The 21,007-nt window shown below is 36.0% G+C and overlaps 1 protein-coding gene across 2 annotated transcripts in view; it reads right to left on the bottom strand.

Annotated features, from left to right (window-relative positions):
- The window catches only part of KAT6A (lysine acetyltransferase 6A), a 113,327-nt gene that overhangs the window by 44,429 nt on the left and 47,891 nt on the right, over window positions 1-21,007 (bottom strand). Inside the window, exons 3-7 of one of the 2 annotated variants that reach the window (XM_078069577.1) lie at window positions 9,907-10,015; window positions 6,127-6,242; window positions 5,228-5,309; window positions 2,814-2,949; window positions 1,152-1,468 (exon numbers count right to left, since the gene is read on the bottom strand). In XM_078069577.1, coding sequence (XP_077925703.1) covers window positions 1,152-1,468; window positions 2,814-2,949; window positions 5,228-5,309; window positions 6,127-6,242; window positions 9,907-10,015 — 760 coding nt within the window. The remainder of the gene's footprint in view (window positions 1-1,151; window positions 1,469-2,813; window positions 2,950-5,227; window positions 5,310-6,126; window positions 6,243-9,906; window positions 10,016-21,007) is intronic. The other variant, XM_078069578.1, reaches the window with a different exon arrangement.

Genomic DNA, 21,007 nt, shown 5'->3' with positions numbered 1-21,007 from the left:
ATCATTAATCAACAGTGAAATGGAAATCAAAAACACAAGGAGATACCACCTCACACCTGTCAGGATGGCTATTATAAAAAAGACTAGAAATTATAAATGCTGGTGAGAATGTGGAGAAAAGGGAACCTCTGTGCACTGTTGGTGAGAATGTATATTGGTGCAGCCACTATGGAAAACAGTACAGAGGTTCCTCAAAAGATTAAAAATAGAACTGCCATACAATCCAGCAATTCCACTTCTGGGTATGTAATCCAAAGAAAACAAAAACATTCATTTGAAAAGATATATACACCCCCGTGTTCACTGTAGAATTATCTACAATAGACAAGATATGTAAATAACCTAATGCATCATCAATGGATTAAGGAAACTGTGGTGTATGTGTATAACATTATTCAGCATAAATAAATAACATACATACATATATACATACATACATACCAAACTCACAGATAAAGAGAACAGATTGGTTGTTTGCCAGAAGAAAGGTGGGAGGTAGAGGGTAAGAGAAATGAGTGAATTATTTTTTTGTTTTTTAGTTTCAATAAACAGAATTTTAAATAAATAAATGAAAACTAGGAAAGTTAGCCTAATACATAAGTAAATGGTCTGAAGTTGTAGTTCTCTCCCTTTCTCTCTTTTAAAGTATAATTCATGAAATATTACAACTATATTTGCCAAGATTTGAAGTAGAAATATCAGTGACCTTATCATACTCCCATGTATTTTGGTCTTTTCTCTATGCTTAGATCAACAGCATTTTATCCACCCATACTCTTTCCAATTTCCTTCTGGAAATAATCATCATGATGCTCATCACATGATTTATTTTGTAATTTATGAAATGTAAAGATATCCTTGATTTAAGGTCATACCTTAAATTTCTATAAGATTCTTTGTGGTTCTACAAAAAAAAAAAAAGCACCATCTTCTGCCTAAGAGTTCCTGTTTGCCCACTCTTAAAATTTCACCTCCAGCCTCTCAATCCCTGCCACAGTCACCACCTTACTTTAATCTAAATATGTACCTTTAATATGTTCTTCTAGTCCATAACCATAGATAATAATCAACTGTAAATCTATTCTAGATAACGAGTGTTATTCCAAATAATACACTTTGGGAATACATTTTGCTTCTAAGTAAACTTTTACCTGTGGGCCAATCTGAAGTGCTCGATTTTCTGTTGCCCTTTTTCCTGATTCTATATTGCTCAGAGTAGTCTACCACTTCCCCTCGAGGTTTCCGCCCATCGGGGGAAGGGGTGAAGAATTTGGTAAGGCCATCAATGAGCCCTTTGGTTTTCTTGTTGAATTTCAAGGGGACACTGCTATCTCTGCAGAAGTCCAAGCCATCTATTCGCTCTAAATATCCTTCTTCTGATGACGATGCTGATTGGCTGGAAAGGGTGATTTTACGTTTCCGGCCCCTTCCCGGACCAGTTCGAACTTTGCTGAAGGGACCTTTTGATCTAAAAAAATCAAACAGGGAAAAGGGTAACTATTAAAAAAGAAATCCTTGTAAGGTTTCTATTTAATATATAACATGTAATGAGTAAATAACCTCTAGTTTTATTTAAAAAACTACATTGTTAAGACTATTCCATAAACATCATAGGAATGAGAAGTAATATTGTTATTAGAAATAATATTTTTGGAGAGTCTAGTATTTTATAGCAAAAAGAATCTTAAGGTTGGGAGTCAGAAGGAATGTTTAAGTCATAATTCTGCCACTTTCTAGCTATACGTCTTAGAGAAATCACATTCTGTCTAAACACCAATGTCTTCATCTATAAAATGAGAGTTGGACCAGAGAACAATTAAGACGCTTCCAGGTATAAAGTCCTATGATCTCTGTATCAACTCAGAGTTACACTTTTACCTCTAAACACAAGGATGCATTACTCTCTCAAAGTCAGGAATCAAAAGATCATCTTATAGGAAAATTAAAGCCTGATTTAAGATTTAAAATATGAACTACAATACTGGTGCTGTATATTTCACGCTGCTAATGCCCATTCCTTTCAGTTATTATCTTCAAGACAGTCTAAAGTGTAGGAAAGGTGGGTAAAATTTTTAAGAATACAGGTTTACAGGCTTAAAGATATCTTACATATCATCAAAAGGGAAGTACTATAGACACTCACACACACACACAAAAAAGAATTAGCTACTGAATCTTGCCCCACGTCCTCCAGATATAGCCCAGTTTCCTAGTCCACAAGGGATAATTATATCCCTGATTTCTGCTAACAGATGAAAAACACATTATTTTATTTTACATCAGGACACAGAAATGGGACTTGGCTATGACCTCAACAGCAAAAGTTATCCAGTGATTATTTGTACATATAATATAAATAAACTACTGAGACCACATCAGGAGAGGAATCTGGGAAATGCTATAATAACATAATTTTTTCTTTCTTGTTTACATACGAGCAATATAAGGCAGTGTTTAAGAGTTAGACTTTGGTGCCAAACTACTTGTGGGTTTCAATCCCAGTTCAACACTTACTATAAACTGTGCAAGTTAATCTACTGTGTTGTAGTTTCCGCCTTTGAAAAATAAGAGTAACAAAAATACTACTTCATTTGGTTGTTGGGAAAATTAAATGATCAACACATCGTAAGGCACTTAGGACTTTATTCTAACTTGGCACTTTATTAAGAGTTCAGTAAGTATAGCCATTATTATTACATAAAAGTGCCAGTTGTAACAACTGGAACTTTTTTTCACAAAGCAAACAAGTGACTCCTACACCAAGAGAAGACCCTATCCTTTTCTCCCCTCACCTTGCCACAAGTACAACTTACACCGTGTTTTGTTTCTTTAACCTGTTTTTCGGACGTCCAATTGGGTTAGCATAGCGCCGTTTTATCTGTGCTGCCTTCTTCTGTAGAAGTTTCCGTCCTTTTTTCCTAGGTCGACATATTTGACATATCCACATACCTATAAAAAAATAAAATTCCACATAAAGCACAACAGACAGAGATACATGGAAAGAGTTCAGATACTCTAGGAGTTCTTAACCTCTCTTAGGTCAAGGACTCCCATTTAAAAATCTGATGGAAGCCCCTTAGAAAAATAAACATGAAAACGTATACACACAAAATTCTACAAACAACTGGAAAAGACTCACAAATATCCTAAAGCCCACATATAGCTGAAGTCCACTGATCCTCGTTAAAAAGCCCTGCTCTACCCCTGGCACCCAGATTATTCGTTTCCAATTACCATTCTATAGGAAAAGAAGCCAGGTTTCCATAGAGTAATAACTGATTCCAGGACTGGAGCAAGGAAAACACTTGATAACCTGGAGCATCTTACGGTGCCAGAAAATGGAGAAGTGCTCAAAAGATGAGGAAAGCATGTCAAAAGGACCTAGAAGCCAACTTGAAAGAGCTCCCAATAGCCAAATCTGGGTAATTCTGAGCAAAGAAAGGGATAATCACATCAATGGATTATAACCTATTGAATAAAATATCCATGAGTCCATTAATAATATAATAATTGAACAAATAAATAGGAAGAGGGATAGCTCTTCCTTGTAGCAGAATTCCAATTAATAAAGGTAGAAGGATGATGGAAGCAAAAAAACCATCATCATGTAAACACCAAACTAAAATTAGGGCAAACAAGAATCACTGATGGGTGCTAAAGTTAGTACAAGAGGAAAAAGAGTAACTTTAAGGTCAGGTTTCTACTGTAATCAAGTGACCAGTTAACATTACCAGTAATAAGACATATTCGTATTATACACCCACACTACAATGCACTAAGAAGGGTACAGTATCACTTCTGTGGTGTTCTTATCAAACTTCATAATCTTAATTTAATCATGATAAAGAAAGAGACAAGCCTAAATTTAAGGACTTTCTACAAAATAGCTGGCCAGTTTCTTCAAAAGCGTCAAGGTCAGGAAAGACAAAGAATTAACACAGACTGGAAGAGACTAAGGAAATATGACAATTAAATGCATTGTGAAATCCAGGACTGGATTCTGGACCACAAATTCAAATACAGTCTACAGATTAGTTAATTGTATCATATCAATGTTAGTTTCCTGGTTTCAGTAATTGTACTACGGTTTTATAAGATGTTAACATTAGAAGCTGGTGGTGGCTGAAATAAGAAGTCTCTGTACTATTTTTGCCACTTCTCTGTAAGTCTGCAATTACTTCAAAATAAAATGATTCCTGCTTTAAGCTGCAATGAAACTTCTTTTGTAGGCACTATACACAGGAATGAAGTCCTAAGAAAATCTTTCTTATCTTGAAGGATTCTCAGAAGGCCTTCTGCCCAGACTTCAAATAAATGGAAGAGGTAGGAAAGGGGTATTTATTCTTCCAATACATATAAATCTAAGACTTTTCAAAAGGTAACAACCAACAGAATGACGTAAGAGGGACTCAAGTAGGATCCTAAGTGGAATAACCTGACTATACCTAAGGTTCAGTCCTTGCCATCCACAGGAAAATTTTTCCCAAGAAGAAATTATCAAATATCCTATAAGCATTTTACTTAAGAAACCTATTAAGTCACAAAATCAGAGTTAAAAATGGAATTTGTGATAAGGAAAAAGCAGGAGAGACTAACTGGACTTTTTTTTTTTTTTTAAGAAACTATAAGCATATAATAAGATGGATGCTCAACCAACAGGCAGTTATCTTCCAACCAAATACCTTTCAAGGAACAGGAGTCAAAAGAATAGAATAACATTAAGCTGTACTCTTATGAGTTAGGCACAAAAATTACTCGTTTGCAAATCATTTTATTAAAACATTTTTTTAAGTTTTGAATAAACCAGAGATGCTCTAGGCCTTTCAAAAGTGATGAACAGTTAAATAATCAATACTGATATAATCAACATGATCTAATACAATTTCATTTCTTCCTTTACAGGAAGAGATATTTCAAAATATTACACAAGGCAAGTATTTTGTCCTCTAGCTACAGGACTGGCAAATATTCATTCATGAATGAACCACTTCGCTCTCCACGGATACTTAAACATCAAAAATAGAGGAAAATAATAAATCCATACACATAAGAATGTTAGGATGCCTCAACAGACTATCCCCACCTTTAAGGAGACAGCTCTCTTCCTACTTATACAATCCCAAATAGAAAGATGCAAATTATTCTTTCATTTAACAAAGTAGATAAAAGGTGCTTTCACTAACATGCCCTTTATACTGCCAATCTGATTTCAGAATGTATTTCTCACCTTTTGGCATCCGGGTGAGTGGCGGATCACAACACTCCATGTGAAAACCTCGGTCACAGGAATCACAAAAGAGCATGTTATCCTAAAAAAGAGAAAGGACAGTTTTGCTTAACCTTATGAAACAAAAATATGTGAGGATTACAACTTCATAAAATCTAGGAAGCTTCAATGATCTCATAAAGGAGATGAACTACAATAATAGTAAAACCTTCCTTAATTTGTATTAACTGAGTAAATGGACAGTCTGAGTTAGCACAAGTTTTGCTTCAACCAACCTTTAATAAAGAACTACAGTTTCATAACTTTCAAGTTTATCCAGTAAACAGATATAAGCTAACTTTAGTTTTCTAATGGAAAAGAGAAAAGAACCATTTGTAGTTAATATACTAACTGACCATTCCTACTAAGTGAATGCCTCCATACTACTCAAATTTCAGGAGTATTTCTTTAGGGGAGGCTGCGTAGCTCAGTCGTTAAGCGTCTGCCTTCAGCTCAGGTCAAAATCCCAAGGTCCTGGGATCGAGCCCAACATCACATTGGGCTCCCTGCTCAGCAGGAAGCCTACTTCTCCCTCTCCCACTTCCCCTGCTTGTGTTCCCTCTCTCTCTCTCTGTCAAATAAGTAAATAAAATATTAAAAAAAAAAAAGGGGGGGGTTCTTTAAAGTAGCTTAGTCTCTCTGCAAACATGTAATTAAGGTGCTTTAGAAACCACCTAGAAAGAATTGAAGTCTCAAAGAGTAAGTATTCTAAACTAATGATGTGTAATTTAAAGAGACTCCTGTTTCAAATTCTGCTAGATCAAGTGACTAAAAACTAGCCAACAATACTTAAAGGAAATTACCAGTTGTACATTCTACTTCTAAGTGAAATATTCACATTGTAAGGCAAAGATACTCACTGCATTTTTGCCTTGATCTCGACAGGAGCTGCATGTTTTACACTCAATGCACTGCCACCGTAAGGCCTTCACTCTAACCGTTAGTTCAGGGGAAAACTTTAAACAGGATGGATGACCTAGTAAGAGGAGAAAATTCTCAAATGAAACAATCAAGGATCATTTTGTAATTGTATTAAAGGAATAATGTAGAAAAAGGCAATTACCTTAAATCAAAAAAGGTATCAAAAAAAAGATGCTCTTGGAAGCTTGCCACACATGTCTCATCAGGACTTGGCATTCCTATTCAGTTTTATTGATGCTAAACAGTACTTAGTACACCACCTCCCCCTACAATGTGATTATAAAAAACCTGACAAACTCCTAACTTTTATTAAGCCTGCATTAAAGCATTATGTGAGTACACATGCTTATATGTATACCAACACACAGCATGCCTAGGCCATTTCTGGAAGGATACACAAAAACTGTTTGCAACTGTAATGTCCTAGGATATGAAGCTATAACTATTTTGAAGGAGAAGGATTTTACCTTTCACTTCACACTTCTGTGCTCTCAATTTTTAAAACAGTAACATACTAATTTTATAACCAAAAATACATTTTTATTAAATCCCATCATTTAAAGTGAGTTATTTTAGCTAAAAACTAAAATCTAAGCAATATTTCTATTGTGATCAGAATTAACAGTAACAGGGAAAAAAAAGTCTCCTCTTCCAAGAGTTAGTATCCATTTGATTATCAAAATTTTAAGAAGTAAGTCTGCCCTCACTCTGAAAAGATCTGTCCCTTTCCTCTAAAAGTTGGTTACATTTATTTTTCTTTGGTGAGAGAAAGGGCTAGTTAAATTATTTTCTCTCCTCTCCTTTCTATTCCTAAATAAATTTCTCTTTTATGAGATGCTATGAAGTTTACTATCAAAACATCACTGACATCAAAGGAAAATGATAAAGTGTAAAAATCTCATTCATAATCTCTTCTTCCTAGATTAGCCATTCCCTGTTCTACTTTTCCTTTTTAGATTTGCTAAAAGCCCTTGCACAGTTTTAATTATAGGGTATGTACAGTTTTATTTTGCTTTTCTTCATCCTTTTAGTCAAGTAAACGTTATATTTATATTCCTTAAACTGAATAATTCCACTGAGTTGGTACCCTATAAACTACCTCGCCATTTCCCTATTGTTAACTATTTAAACTATTACCCATAATAGAACACTACAATGAATTATTTTATGTTTACAGATTCTTTCCTTCTTTTAGATTAATTCCTTAAAGTCCTGAAAGTGGGGTTGGTAAGTGAAATGAAAGAAACATTTCTGTAGCTTGAGAAGTAGATATGCACTGCCAAACCATGTTTCCAAATCCTCTGATATAATATCTAGTGCCACCAGCTATGTGCAAATGTTTTACCACGATTTCATCAGCTCTAGGTTTGGGTTCTTTTATTGTTCAAATTTTATTATTATAAAAGATATAAAATGACACTTCACTGCTGCACTGGTACGCATGCTTATTATTACTTGGGTAAAATGTTTTCTTAGTATGTTCAACAATTAACTTTCTCTCTTAGAAACTACCTGTTCATAGGCTCTGACCTTTGGACTTCATGCTAGAAATGTAAACATGCTCTTCACACTTTATAGCTTTTGGCCCTTTACCATATTTAATGCAATTATTTTCCCCAAACAATTCTTTAAAAATTTTCTTTTTAATTTTGGGTATTTTAGTTCTCAGTTTGGAAAGTATCAACTGTCATATATTTGACTATATCCATAGTTTTTTCCTTTGTTACTGTAATAGCCAGGTTCCAAGCTGCCTTCCAAACATTCTTGCCTTTTGGCAAGAATACCAATTGACACCTGTGTAGTTCCCTCCCACACTAAACAGGGCTGATCTGTGTGCTGAAATGACAGGCTAAGGCTAGGTAATAAAAGATATTGCACCTTGTTCTCTCTCTCAGATACCTGCTTGGGGGAATCCAGCTTCCATGCTGTGGGCATGCATGCAGCCCTCTGAAGAAGTCCACATGGCAAAGAGCTGAGGCTCCCTGGCAACAGGCAGCATTAACGTGCCCCCAGGTAAGTCAGTCAATGGAAGCCTTCAGATAACTGAGTACCAGTTAAAATCTTGACTGCAACCTCATGAAAGATCCTAAGTCAAAATCACTCAGGTAAGCCACTCCCAAATTCCTGACTAACAGGAACATGAATTAAAAAATACTGCTTTTAGCTGCTACATTTTGGGAGTAGTTTCTTTCTACAGCAATAGATAACCAATAGTTATTTATTCTAATAGTTCTTTAAAGTTCCCTCTATTGTTTTCAAATTGCAAAGAACTCAGAGACCATCTCAAATATAATGCGTCTTACAAGGCAGGGCTACCACACAACTCCCCGCCCCCCATTTTATTCCCATCTCACCTGAGCAGATCTATTTTTATCTGTTTTATAATACTTAGGGTCCCATATGATTTTTTAAGGGTTCTACTATGAAAATAGTTTGGAAATCACTGCAATGTAGGATATGTCACTATATTTTTGTCTAATATTTTATGATTTTATGGTTTATATTTTACTGTAAAATCCATCCAGACTTCATTTTGGTTTGTGATACTATGCTAGATATGATCACCTACTACTCGAGATCTCTTGCCACTGCCTTCAAAAGCCTTCTGTAAATAAAATCCGAAAAGCTGAAAGCTATACTTCCTAGACTCCTTTGCAGCTCGGCTCTAGATATGAATTAAATTCTACCAACTGGATGTGTTTGAGTGATTTTTTGAAAGGGAGAAATGAAACAAAGACCACTTTTCTCCTGGTACTGACTGTTTTCTAATGATAAAGTCATGAAAATGCCAGTACGCATCCACTCTTCACCTTCATGGCTATCCAGACGCAATTGTGGTAATGGCCAAATTCAGTCTTTCAATAATCCAAATTCAGCTACAGTCCTGTAGCAGCCTCCTGCTTCCACCTCTTCCAAATGGAGGCAGATATAAGTGATTCCCCTGGTGGATCAGTTCTGTGATATTCCAGAATCAGTCCTTAAAGCCCAGCTTAGAGCTTTCCTCTTTAGCCCTTCTAATAATTTCACAAACATCTGGTCCTGGTATTAAATTTCTTTCCACTTGAAGTATCTTAGTGGTTTCTGGTTTCTCAACTAAATAATGATTGTTACAGATATAAAACACTGAAAATTAAGCCAATGATCAAAGATAATATATAATGTTGGTTTACTAATATGGCCTTCCTACAAAAACTTGTAAGATCTGAAAATGTAGACCAAGAATATCTCTGGAATTGACAAACTAGGAGAGTCTTTGCAAAATCATTTTTAGAGCCCAGGATTTCACACAGCTCACTAAATTGCAGTGTCAACATTCCATTTCCCAGTGTGAATATGTAAGTTTCTATCAAGAAAAACAAATCTGTTATCATCCTGGTTCTATTCATAAAGCCTGAGGCATAAATCAAGAAAGATAAGTAGTGATTATTAAAGAAACTAGCAATAATTTCAAACTGATTGCTGTGATTTGAACAGATGTTTGATAGTCAAATATAAAGATCAACAGGAAAAAATAAGTCTATGGAAAGATTTAAAAAAAAAAAACTAAGACCTGATTTTAAATTAACTGAATAAAACATTTCAACTATACATTTAAATCCTTCCCTTGTCTAGAAGCTCGTCCCAGTTACCTTAAACCAGATCAAGGATACCATCTCAGTTAAATGCACCTCCCTCTTGGCTGACAGCATATGTCAGAAGGAATCCAGGGGATTACATACCACTGTTACCACAGTCGGCACAGGAGATGAGTTCCTCTGGCTTCTTTTCTCGGTTTTGTTCTTTTGTACCAAGACAGAAACTACAGATGGGGATTGGTTCAGCAACGGGCTATAAAGAAAAAACAATTCACTCAGGTACGAGTAGTTTTTTTTAGTATTAATACAAAGACATTAAAATTACAGTTTTAAATTCCTATGAAAGTCATATGTAACTTTAAGACAACTGTATCACTCTCCTAAATCTCCGACTAAGTAAGGGAATTTTTACAAAGCCTGCTTTGGCTGGACCTTTACAACCAGTCCTTGTAGTGACAACTTTGGTCCAAAAAATCATCTCTCAATTGGTCACTTAAAAACTAAATGACACAGTATGGATTAAACAAAGCAAATCCTTCACCGAAGATTGAAGAAATTCAACTGAACTAAGTGTAAGAAATCACAGTCTCAGTCCTTAAAAAGTTATGTCATGTGGGAGAAGTGACAAATGTACAGAAATAAGCACCACATAAGGTGGCAGACGTTAAGTGCTAGAAGAGACAAACAGTAAGTGCTCTGTACAAATGAGAAAGAGAAATTTCAGTTGCGGTTTGGAGGAGAAGGGTTGAAAGAAGAAGATAACATGTATTAAGTACTAGTACTATGCTATGGGATCTTAACAAGTTTGTCCAAGGACAATAGATAATAATTGTTAAAACTGGGTTTAAACCTAGGTTTCTATGTTCCTCTACAGCACTGCCCCTGCGCCTCTAGCCCACAGGATGGAGAGAAATGCAGTACAAGTGGTATAAACAAGATGAACTTAGGTGTGCAGACTGCTAAAGCCAGGACTTAAAGGGTCCAGTTTCTGTGATAAGTGTGGGGGTGCGGGTACGTCAGTTTGTGAAGATTGTCACTGAATGTCTTATAGAGAAGTTGGACTTCATCCCGCAGGAAGAGAAGAACAATAGAAGCCTACTGAATCAAGAGATAATCACCTATATTTGAGGGGAAAAAAAAAATCCAGTAGCAATATCAAAGACAAATGGGGGAAAAACCTAAAGATAACTAGAACATTTAAACAATAACTACAATAGTCTGGTGAAGACAAGATAAGAACCTGAACCAAGAAAAAAAAAAAGGAACAGAAAACAATAGCTATGGACTTAGAAATCAACTAGTTATGGAAGTTAACAGAAAAGGAAACGAGTTAAGTATGACTAACTTAATGAAAAGATGGTGTGAATGGTTAGGTCATTTTCAAGAAGAAAATCAGGAGAAAAAGAGATGCTGAGTTTGATGTTAGATGTGTTTAGCTGGAGGCACTCTCAGTCAAATCTCAACCATTTATATGGGACAGAGATATAAAGCCCTCAAGATTCTTTGAGTCTACTGGAGAGAACAGATTAAATGTCTGTCAGTACTATGACAGAAGTGTTACAATGAGAAACAACGGAGGAAGGGAATCAAGTAGGAGAAAGGGCTGTCAGGGGAAGGTTTCCCAGACTTAAGTTCTTCTGGAGTTCTTAAGTTCTTAAGTTCTTCAGGGAGACCACCTGATGGGGGCGTTCAAACAAAATACAGAATCAGTTTTAGGAGGAGCGGGATGAGCTTAGTTTGGGACTTACTGAGCATAATATGCCTATGGAGCATCCATGTAGCAATGCCCATGGACTTTATGATACAGGGATCTGAAGTTCAAGAGAAAGGTTAGTCTGGAAATAAAACTCTAGAAATCACGTACCTACAAAATGGCATTAAGACCTTCAAAGTTGATGAGTTCTCCCATGGAGAACAGGGAGAAAGAAGAAACCTAAAGTCAGAATACCAATATTAAAGTGGCTGTTAGAGGAAACAGCTTGGGAAGGAAATTGATTAGTGAGACAGTTGGATGGCACATTAGTAATGTCCAACACAAGCAAATCAATAGTATTCCTTAGCGAAGAGATTAAAGGAGAGATGAACAGCTGGAAGTTGTCTTAATAATTGTGACTCTGGTAAAGATGGCCACATCCTCGCCTTTTACTAACTAGAATTTAAATAAAAATTTGGGGGAAAAAAAGGAATATGAAAAAGAACGGGCGAGTAAAGTCAAGAAAGACTTCACTGTGAAGTAGAAACTGCAAGTAAGTAAGCTCTCAGTGAACAGTCAAGTCACTGAATGGAAGCTATTAATAGCATATTTAACTAACAAATAAATGGCTTATATCCAGAATATACAAAGAACTCTCACATGTCAGTATGGAGAAGACAGACAGTTCAATAGAAAGCTAGGCAAAAAACTTCAACAGGTACTTCAAAGCAGCAAATATGTGAATAATATATAAATGGCCAATGAACATAAGATACTCAACCTCATTAGCCAACAAGGAAGCAGATCTCCAAGAATGGGTAGAATTCGAAAGACTGGCAATAGTAAGTGTTGATAAGAAAGTAGGACAACAGGGCGCCTGGGTGGCTCAGTTGGTTAAGCGACTGCTTTCGGCTCAGGTCATGATCCTGGAGTCCCGGGATCGAGTCCCACATCGGGCTCCCTGCTCAGCAGGGGGTCTGCTTCTCCCTCTGCCCTCTTCCCTCTTGTGCTCTCTGTCTCTCATTCTCTCTCTCTCAAATAAATAAATAAAATCTTAAAAAAAAAAAAAAAGTAGGACAACAGAACTCTTACACTGCTGACAAGACCATAAATTGACAAAACTACTCTGAAAACTATTTGACATTATCTACTAAATTTAAACACAGGCATATCAAATGACCCAGCACTTCCACTCCTTGCTATATATCCACCAAATGAAGTACACACACATGTACAATAAAACATACACAAACATGATCAGAACAGTATTCATAAAATTTACTGAAACAAAAATTACCCAAATAACCAGCAATGGGTGCACAGATAAATTGTGCTATATCCATACAGGAGAGTATTAAACAGTAATGAAAATAAACAAATTACAGTCAACAACTTGTATTACTATCACAAACAATACTGAATGAGAGAATAGACATGGAAGAATAATACTGCATCATTTTATTTATATAAAGTTCAAAAACAGTTCTACATTGTTGTAAGTCAAGACAGCAGTTAACCTTTAGAGAGAAAAGAAGAGTAGTGAATTGGAAAGGGACTTCTGAGGTGCTGGTAATGCTCTTTTTCTTGACCTGGATGGTGGTTTCATGGAAGTTAATAATATTTAAGGTACATATTTACAATCTGTGTACTTTTCTGTATGTTTATTTTAATTAGAGAGTTATCAAACTTAAACTAATGAACATCTATAGAGTAGGACAATGTTACCTTTGGAATATTCTGAAAGAAATACCAATGGTGATTTGGACATTGGAGTTTGGAACTTAGAAGAATAGGCTAGAGAGATTTAAAAGACAGCAATATGCTAACTGACAGCACCCAGTGAGAAGAAGGAGTGAAGCTGTAGTAAAGGACAGAGAACAAGAGGAAGAGAGTGGAGAAGTGAGGTAAAGTCTAAGAAGAATATCAACATTTAGAAGCGTGGGTGGGTGGGTGGGGAGAGACAAGAAAGGACCAGTCTGAGGGAAAACAGAACCAAGAGGAAGTGATGGCACAAGAATTACAAGAAGCAGAGAGCGGGCGCCTGGGTGGCTCAGACGGTTAAGCGTCTGCCTTCGGCTCAGGTCATGATCCCAGCGTCCTGGGATCGAGTCCCGCATCGGGCTCCCTGCTCCTTGGGAGCCTGCTTCTCCCTCTGCCTCTCTCTCTCTCTCATGAATAAATAAAATCTTTATTAAAAAAAAAAAAAAAGCAGAGAGCAACCAACGATCAATGTTGGGAAAATAAAATACCTACTGGATTGTACAACTAAGAAATAGTTGGAAATGTCACTAATAGTCTTTTTCAGTGACAGGATAAGAACTAAATTCACAGGAACCAACAAACTGCCATAAAGGGACAGAGAGCAGACAGGAGATAGCTTTAAAAAATGGCAACGGATTTTGATGTGTTGTAGGTATTTAAGATGAGAAAGACTAAACCTAATTAAATGTGGAAGAGAAGACACACATGGTCAAAGAGATTCAAGAAACAAGAAGTAACAGGAACATATTATATAATAAGGCTTAAAGCTGCACTGTTCAATATAGTGAACACTAAAATATGTGGCTCTTTAAGTCTGAAATAAAACAAATGTAATTCCTCAGTCGCACTAGCTACATTTCAAGTACTCAACATTCACATGTGGCCAGTGATTATGATATTGGACAGCACAAATATAGAACAATTCCATCATTACAGAAAGTTCTACTGGATAACACTGGTTTTGGAAAAAAGGATGAATTTTAAAGCAAGGATAAAGGGACTTTATAGTATAGGATGGTGTAGTTGCATATTGTTTGTAGGTGAGATGGTGGGAAAAGGGAAATGTTGAGGGTGCTCATTTCTGACAGCCTCACTATTTCTGGAAAATAGGAAATTAAAAATCGCCTGCCAGAGTGGGGCAGGAATTGGACAGATACAGCAGGAGACAGTGAAAGCTGACTGAGAAAACTGACAGGTGAGATTGGCTGGGTCCAAGAACAAAGATAATGAAAACAACCCTCCTATCAAAATGGAAGGTGGACAAACATTTTTCAGGCAAGAAAGAATCAGAAAAATATGTATTAACAGAGAATAAATTCAAAATAGAAGAGAGAAAAGGCGATGGAGTCCCTGCAAAAAGGCCTCCATCTCTTCACTAAAATAGAAGACAATCTCACTTGCTTAAACAGAATTAGATAGGTATGGGTTTGGGCATTTACAGAGAGCAAAAAAAGTTTGGAAGTCTCTGTGTGGAAGATGAAAGAGAATCAATTAGTGATGGAAAATAAAACTGTCAATAAGCCCTAACCACACAGCTAAGATAGGAAAGTTCAATTTGTAGTATTTCCAACCAAAATGATTATACAACTTTCCTTAACACCTCGAAGCCTTGGACTGACAAAATCAGAGAGCTGTAGATTAAGGAGACAAGCCAAAGTGTAAAGTCTACTACAATGCAAATACAAACATAGCTGACCTTTGAACAACACAGGTTTGAACTACCCAGGTCCACTTATAAGCAGATTTTTTTTTTACAGTATACTACTGCAAGTGTATTTTATCTTCCCTATGGTTTTCTTATAAGATCTGTTTCTCTAGTTTATTATAAGAATACAGTATATAATACATATAACATATAAAATATGTATTAATTGACTGTGTTATTAGTAAGGTTTCAGGTCAACAACGGTAGGCTATTTAGTGAAGTTCTGCGGAGCCTACTACACAGAGGTCAGAGTGCTGCGTTGTTCAAGAAGGGTCAACTAAAATGGTTGGCCACAAAGTTGAGGCTGAACATCATAAGCACAAGGGGGCTTACAAAAAGTATTTGAAGTTAAGGTACCAAGGGAATCCTGATGAACTGAAAATAAAGGTCCCGTAGGAAGTAAAAGGATTGAAGACTGGGGTCTACAGGGAAACTTTAGAATTTGTGATTTCCTAAGTATAAAGTCCTAGCTAATAAAGGAAACTTCAAATCGCAAACGTGCATGAATTCTTTAATATTTAGTAGGCACTATTCTAGACATTTGAGGGAAGAGTGGTGAAAAGGCAGCTAAAACCCCAATTTTCATAGAGTTTACACTCTAGCTGACTATAGAAAAAAGTAAAATTAAAGATAATTAAAATTAGGAAGTCAAGAAGCTGGGAAAGCATTATTTTAGAAGAATCATATAAATGTGTTCAAGTCAGTAAAAATGATGATTGAGCCCCAAAATAGGAAAGTTTTACAAAAACTCTTCCAAAGAGTGGTAAATGACAGATACCTACCCCCCAAGCACGTACTTTTAAAAAAAGTAGAGATCATGGTATTAGTAGATGGGAAGAAATTGATGTCAGAAGAATTTGTTCAGTAAAGGAACAAAAATCATCTTAGAGGCAGTGAAGACCAAGGAATGTGTTAATTCTTCTTCTTGGGTCTCTCCCCACCCCACCCTCTTTTTAAAATAGGGTATGAAAATGGAAAAGTAGCTCTACTAGTAGGATATGGACATAATTCAATGTAATGACCTACTAATGCTAAACTAGTGGTACCACTTTCACAAATAAGTACATTATATTACTTCAGCATTCTGGTTAAAAAAGGAACAAGTTGGGGGGTGCCTTGATGGCTCAGTTAAGCATCTGGTCATGATCTCAGGGTCATGGGACAGAGCCCCACACTGGGCTCCACACTCAGCGGGGAGTCCGCTTAAGATTCTCTCTCTCCTTCTCCCTCTGCCCCTCCCCCCGCAAATAAATAAATCTTTAAAAAAAAAAAAAAGGAACAAGTTGTGTTCAGATAAAGAATCCCGTGTAGGGTGTTATATGCAAACAATGAATCATGGAACACTACATCAAAAACTAATGATGTAATGTATGGTGATTAACATAATAATAATAATAATAAAAAGAATCCCGTGTAACCTGCAGCTGTGGTGGAGATGGAGAAGCCTACATTATAATAAGAAGCTAAAGAGCAGGGGTGCCTGGGTGGCTCAGTCGGTTAAGCATCTGCCCTCCACTCAGGTCATTATCCCAGGATCATGGATGAGCCCCGCATCGGGCTCCCTGCTGGGTGGGAGCCTGCTTCTCCCTCTCCCTCTGCCCTTGGCTCCCCTTGCTTGTGCTCTGTTAAATAAATAAATAAAATCTTTAAAAAACAAAAACTAGTATCTTGAAAAAAAAAAAAAGCTAAAGGGCAGAGCAGGAACAGTAGTATACTTCAAACTCAGTTACCATATATAACATACATTAGTAAAAGCAAAGTGCTTGCTTAATCCGCTGCTACTTTCAGGGATAGATTAGATCACACTTGAGGGGGGGACGCCTGGGTGGCTCAATCGTTAAGCATCTGCCTTCGGCTCAGGTCATGATCCCAGTGTCCTGGGACTGAGCCCTGCATCAGGCTCCCTGCTCCACAGGAAGCCTGCTTCTCCCTCTCCCACTCCCCTTGAGTGTGTTCCCTCTCTCACTGTGTCTCTCCCTGTTAAATAAATAAATCTTAAAAAAAAAAAAAAAAAAAAGGAGATCACACTTAAGGGAGCAAACATACAGGATGAAGAGAAAGTCTGAAAAACAAATTGTTGTTATTCTCCAGCATAGGAAATCCAGTCTTCAAAAATTAAAACTATGTAGCAATCTGTCTTCAAATATGTGCCTTTATCACCTAGAACTAAAATAAAGTTCCCAATGGCAGAAAATGTTATTTAAAATCATACCTAAGAAATCCTTAGCAAAACTGTCGCTATATGTTCCTGTATATTCCCTGTAACATTACTGCTGTTAATATTTTTACATATGATCAGTGCTTCATATTACTAGATTTTTTCTATCCCAAAACAAAATAACTAAGGTCATTTAAATCTGTTCATTAAAGTTGGTGAGGGTAGCAATTTAGAAAAACTGGCTGCCTCCTTACCTTAGAGCTGAGCTGTGCAGAGAGTCTAACTCAATTACTCTAATACTTATCAAATGACCACAGTCTTAGTCCTTGCCTACTTACTATACAAACAATTTGCTGACTGTTCTCAGTAATGACAACCTTACCCAAGTTTAAACAGTATTGATATATTTTTAAGTTTTTATTTAAATTTCAGATAGTTAACATACAGTGTAATATTAGTTTCAGGTGTACAATTTAGTGATTCAGTATTGATAGTTACAGTGTGAAAATCAGACAGGCTGAAAAGATATTGTTAAGTCAAATACAGACTTTGGTCCAAACAGACTCCAATTACATAGAGTTAAGTTTTTAGTAACACAGGGCACTGCAGGTATAATTTCCCTAACCTAAACATTTCACACTGAAGATATTTACTCTTTGGCATCATAGAACCAAGCACAAAAATGATAAAATTTTCAGCTAACAAAACAAAAATGAATCCACAGAGAAATACTACTACTGGCAATGATTATATCTTGATAATTTCAGGGTATTTTTTAAAGTGTAATTTGGGAAGGAATAGTAATACTTTGAGGATTAGTCATTTTAGCAGATAAGATTACAAGCCCAAAAAAGTGACTTAAATAAATCATCTAGCTTACAATATAAATCTACAAGTTTTTCTTTGATCAAACAGCACCACTAACCAATAATTCTGTGATTTGTTTTAGAATATGCCTAAATATTGTTAAGTGCATAAAAAATTACAACTCCAGATCATTCTCATTCCCAAAATACTAATGAGCAGGAAAGTAAGTCAGAAAGAGCTAAAACGACATTGGGTTCACTGTAAGGTTTGAACCTGAAATGTACTGGGGTGATTTTAGGACAGTGAAGAGACATTCGTAACATTTTCCAAGTGAAACTCTACAAGCTGGTTTCAATTTTTCTGTATCACAAAGATATAATAACAACTGATAACTTATGAATACAGTTTTTAAAAACCTGTGTAGAGATATGCAACATGCCATACAATCACTGTTCCCGGACCTGTCCAAGCATAGTCTTATAGCTTACTGTTTTCCTATCTATATAAAGTGAACCTGTTCCTACAGCTAATAAAACTTTTAAAGTTTGTAGTAAATGACTTTACACACCATTAAACACAGCAGCCAGAGTGAACCTGTTAAAAGGTAAATCAGAGCACGTCACTCAGCTGCCCCAAACCCTCCATCCAGACCAGTGGTTTTCACCCTAGATTAAATGCCAAATGAACTACAAGGCCCCATGTGATCTGCACCCCTACATAAAAATACACAATTACCTCTCTGACCCATCTTCTGTTGCTCTCTCCCTCTTACATTCTACTCTAGCTTCCTTGCTTCTTCTTTAAAGGCAGACGTTCCAATCACAGGGCCTTTGCATTTGCTTTCCCTCTCTCTGCAATGCTCTTCCCTAGACCCTTCCAATCTTTAATCAAAAGTCCCCTTCTCAGTAAGGCTTCCCTTGACCACTGCACCAAACATTTCAAAACAACTCACCAACGACAATAATTTATATCCCCCCTTCCTTGCTTTATTTCTTCCCCTTAACCCTTCTCACTAATTAACATATTGTGTGTGTATATATATATCTTATTTGTCCCCCACTAAATATAAACTCTATGAAGATTCTGCTTTCCATCTGTTTGTTCAGGACTGTATTCCTAGTACCGTGAACAGTATTAGGACCTTGTAAGAATAGTGCATAAGATATAGTATGCATCCAATAAGTGTTCAATACCTTAATTAAATTACCTTGTAGAATAGAAAAATACTATCTTAGAACAATGAGTTCACAGAAGCCTGATAAAGATGTGTGTGCATCTTAATAATATATAAATGCTCTACTGTTTACAAAGCAATCTCACACAGTAATTTCATGGACTCAATAACTAAATTAAGATTTCTGCCATAGCAACCCACTTCCATTCAATTTCTCCAAAGTAGGGGGGAGACTTGTGGTAGCAAGCACTTAAACTGTACCTTGTGTCATCTGTTGCCTTTAGGGTGCCTTAAGCACCATGCTGAGAGCTCCATAATAATCACCAGATGGCAGCATTGAGGCAAATACATAGTAAATGCTGTGATAAGTAAACAGTTCAGTAGCATTTGACTTGGGCTTTTGGAAATAACTTTTAAAACCAAAACAGCAAAAATTTTGCCAATGATCTCTGCTATAAGATTTATACTATGAAAGGAAAGAATTTTTAGACATAATCATTTAGAATATCTTAAATATTTCTGTAGAATCTGAGACATTCCAATCTGAAAGTCCAAATTTTCCCCCAAAGACTTGTCTTTAATTTTTTGGAAACCATTATCCACTTGTCATTGTCTCCATTTTCTAATATCTTCTGAGGAACTCAAATCCATCTTCTTGTCTCTGTTCTTAAACACTGACATAAAGAATAGTCAAGAATCTGTTTGTTAAAAAAAAAAAAAAAGTTTTGTTCTGTATAATTATTTCTAGTTCTCTCAAGACTGAACTGAATGATAAGTTCTAGAATTTATGACCACCAGAATTTTCAAAGGAAAAAACTGCACATTTAAACTTAGATTAGATTTATGACTTCAGAAACCTCTAAGAAATCATTTCATAAACTATCAGGCAATAAAGATGTGTGATTTTTTAAAAGCTACAAATTTTCTCAAGTTTTATGGCCACTGGAAATTACTGAGACAAATTAACATAGCTAATAAGAGTATGAAAGTACATAATTCATATAAGACTCTCTAACACCCAAAGATGCACTAAGCAATAACGGTCATTCATTCTTCCTTAGACTTAAATACAAAGTATCCATAAAGAATTATAAAAACATATTAAGAGCTTATGTTCATCTATAATTACTGCAACTCATTTTTTAAAAAATCAAGTAGTATAACACAAAGGACAAATATATATAATTCCACTTATATGAGGAACCTAGAGTAGTTAAATGCATACAGGCTGAATGCAGAATAGAGGTTACCAGAAGCTGGAAGAAAGGGAAGAATGGGGAAGTTATTCCTTAATGAGTACATACTTTGAGATGATGAAAAAGTTCTTGAAATGGATAGTGGTAATGGTTTCAAAGCACTGTGAATACACTTAATGCCAATGAATTACACACTAAAAAAAAATGTTTAGCATGGTAAATTCTGTTATTGTTACAATAAAAAACTGAACTAAAAAATTAAGTGGTATAAAAAAATTAAGTGGTATGTTTCAGTCTCACAGATCACATGACTTAAGTAATAGGTCAAAACTCACAGAGTGAGAAGCAACTACTTCTAATTTGTCTTCATTTTTTTTTTTTTTAAGATTTTATTTATTTGAGAGAGAGAGCACAAGCAGCGGAGAGGGAGAAGCAGGCTCCCTGCAAAGCAGGGAGCCCCAATGCGGGGCTCGATCCTAGGACCCTGGGATCATGACCTGAGCCGAAGGCAGCCGCTTAACCAACTGAGCCACCCAGGCACCCCTAATTTGTCTTCATCTTAAAAACCTGTATCTTTTAACTGTTCCTGTGGAACCCTTTATTATGTTAATCTTGACTGTAGTAATTAATTAGACTTAGAAATACAGTTTCAATCCCCCTCAAATGAAAGAAGTTTTAATTACTAATCACAAATTCTGGCTACTGAAATTAAATGTTAGCCATTTTATTCTCACTGTACCCACATCAAAGT

This window comes from Halichoerus grypus, chromosome 3 (assembly GCF_964656455.1).
Source record: "Halichoerus grypus chromosome 3, mHalGry1.hap1.1, whole genome shotgun sequence".
Classification (NCBI taxonomy): Eukaryota; Metazoa; Chordata; class Mammalia; order Carnivora; family Phocidae; genus Halichoerus; species Halichoerus grypus.
Note: the sequence above shows the minus strand (reverse complement) of the source record. Positions and strands in the feature narration are given on the sequence as shown.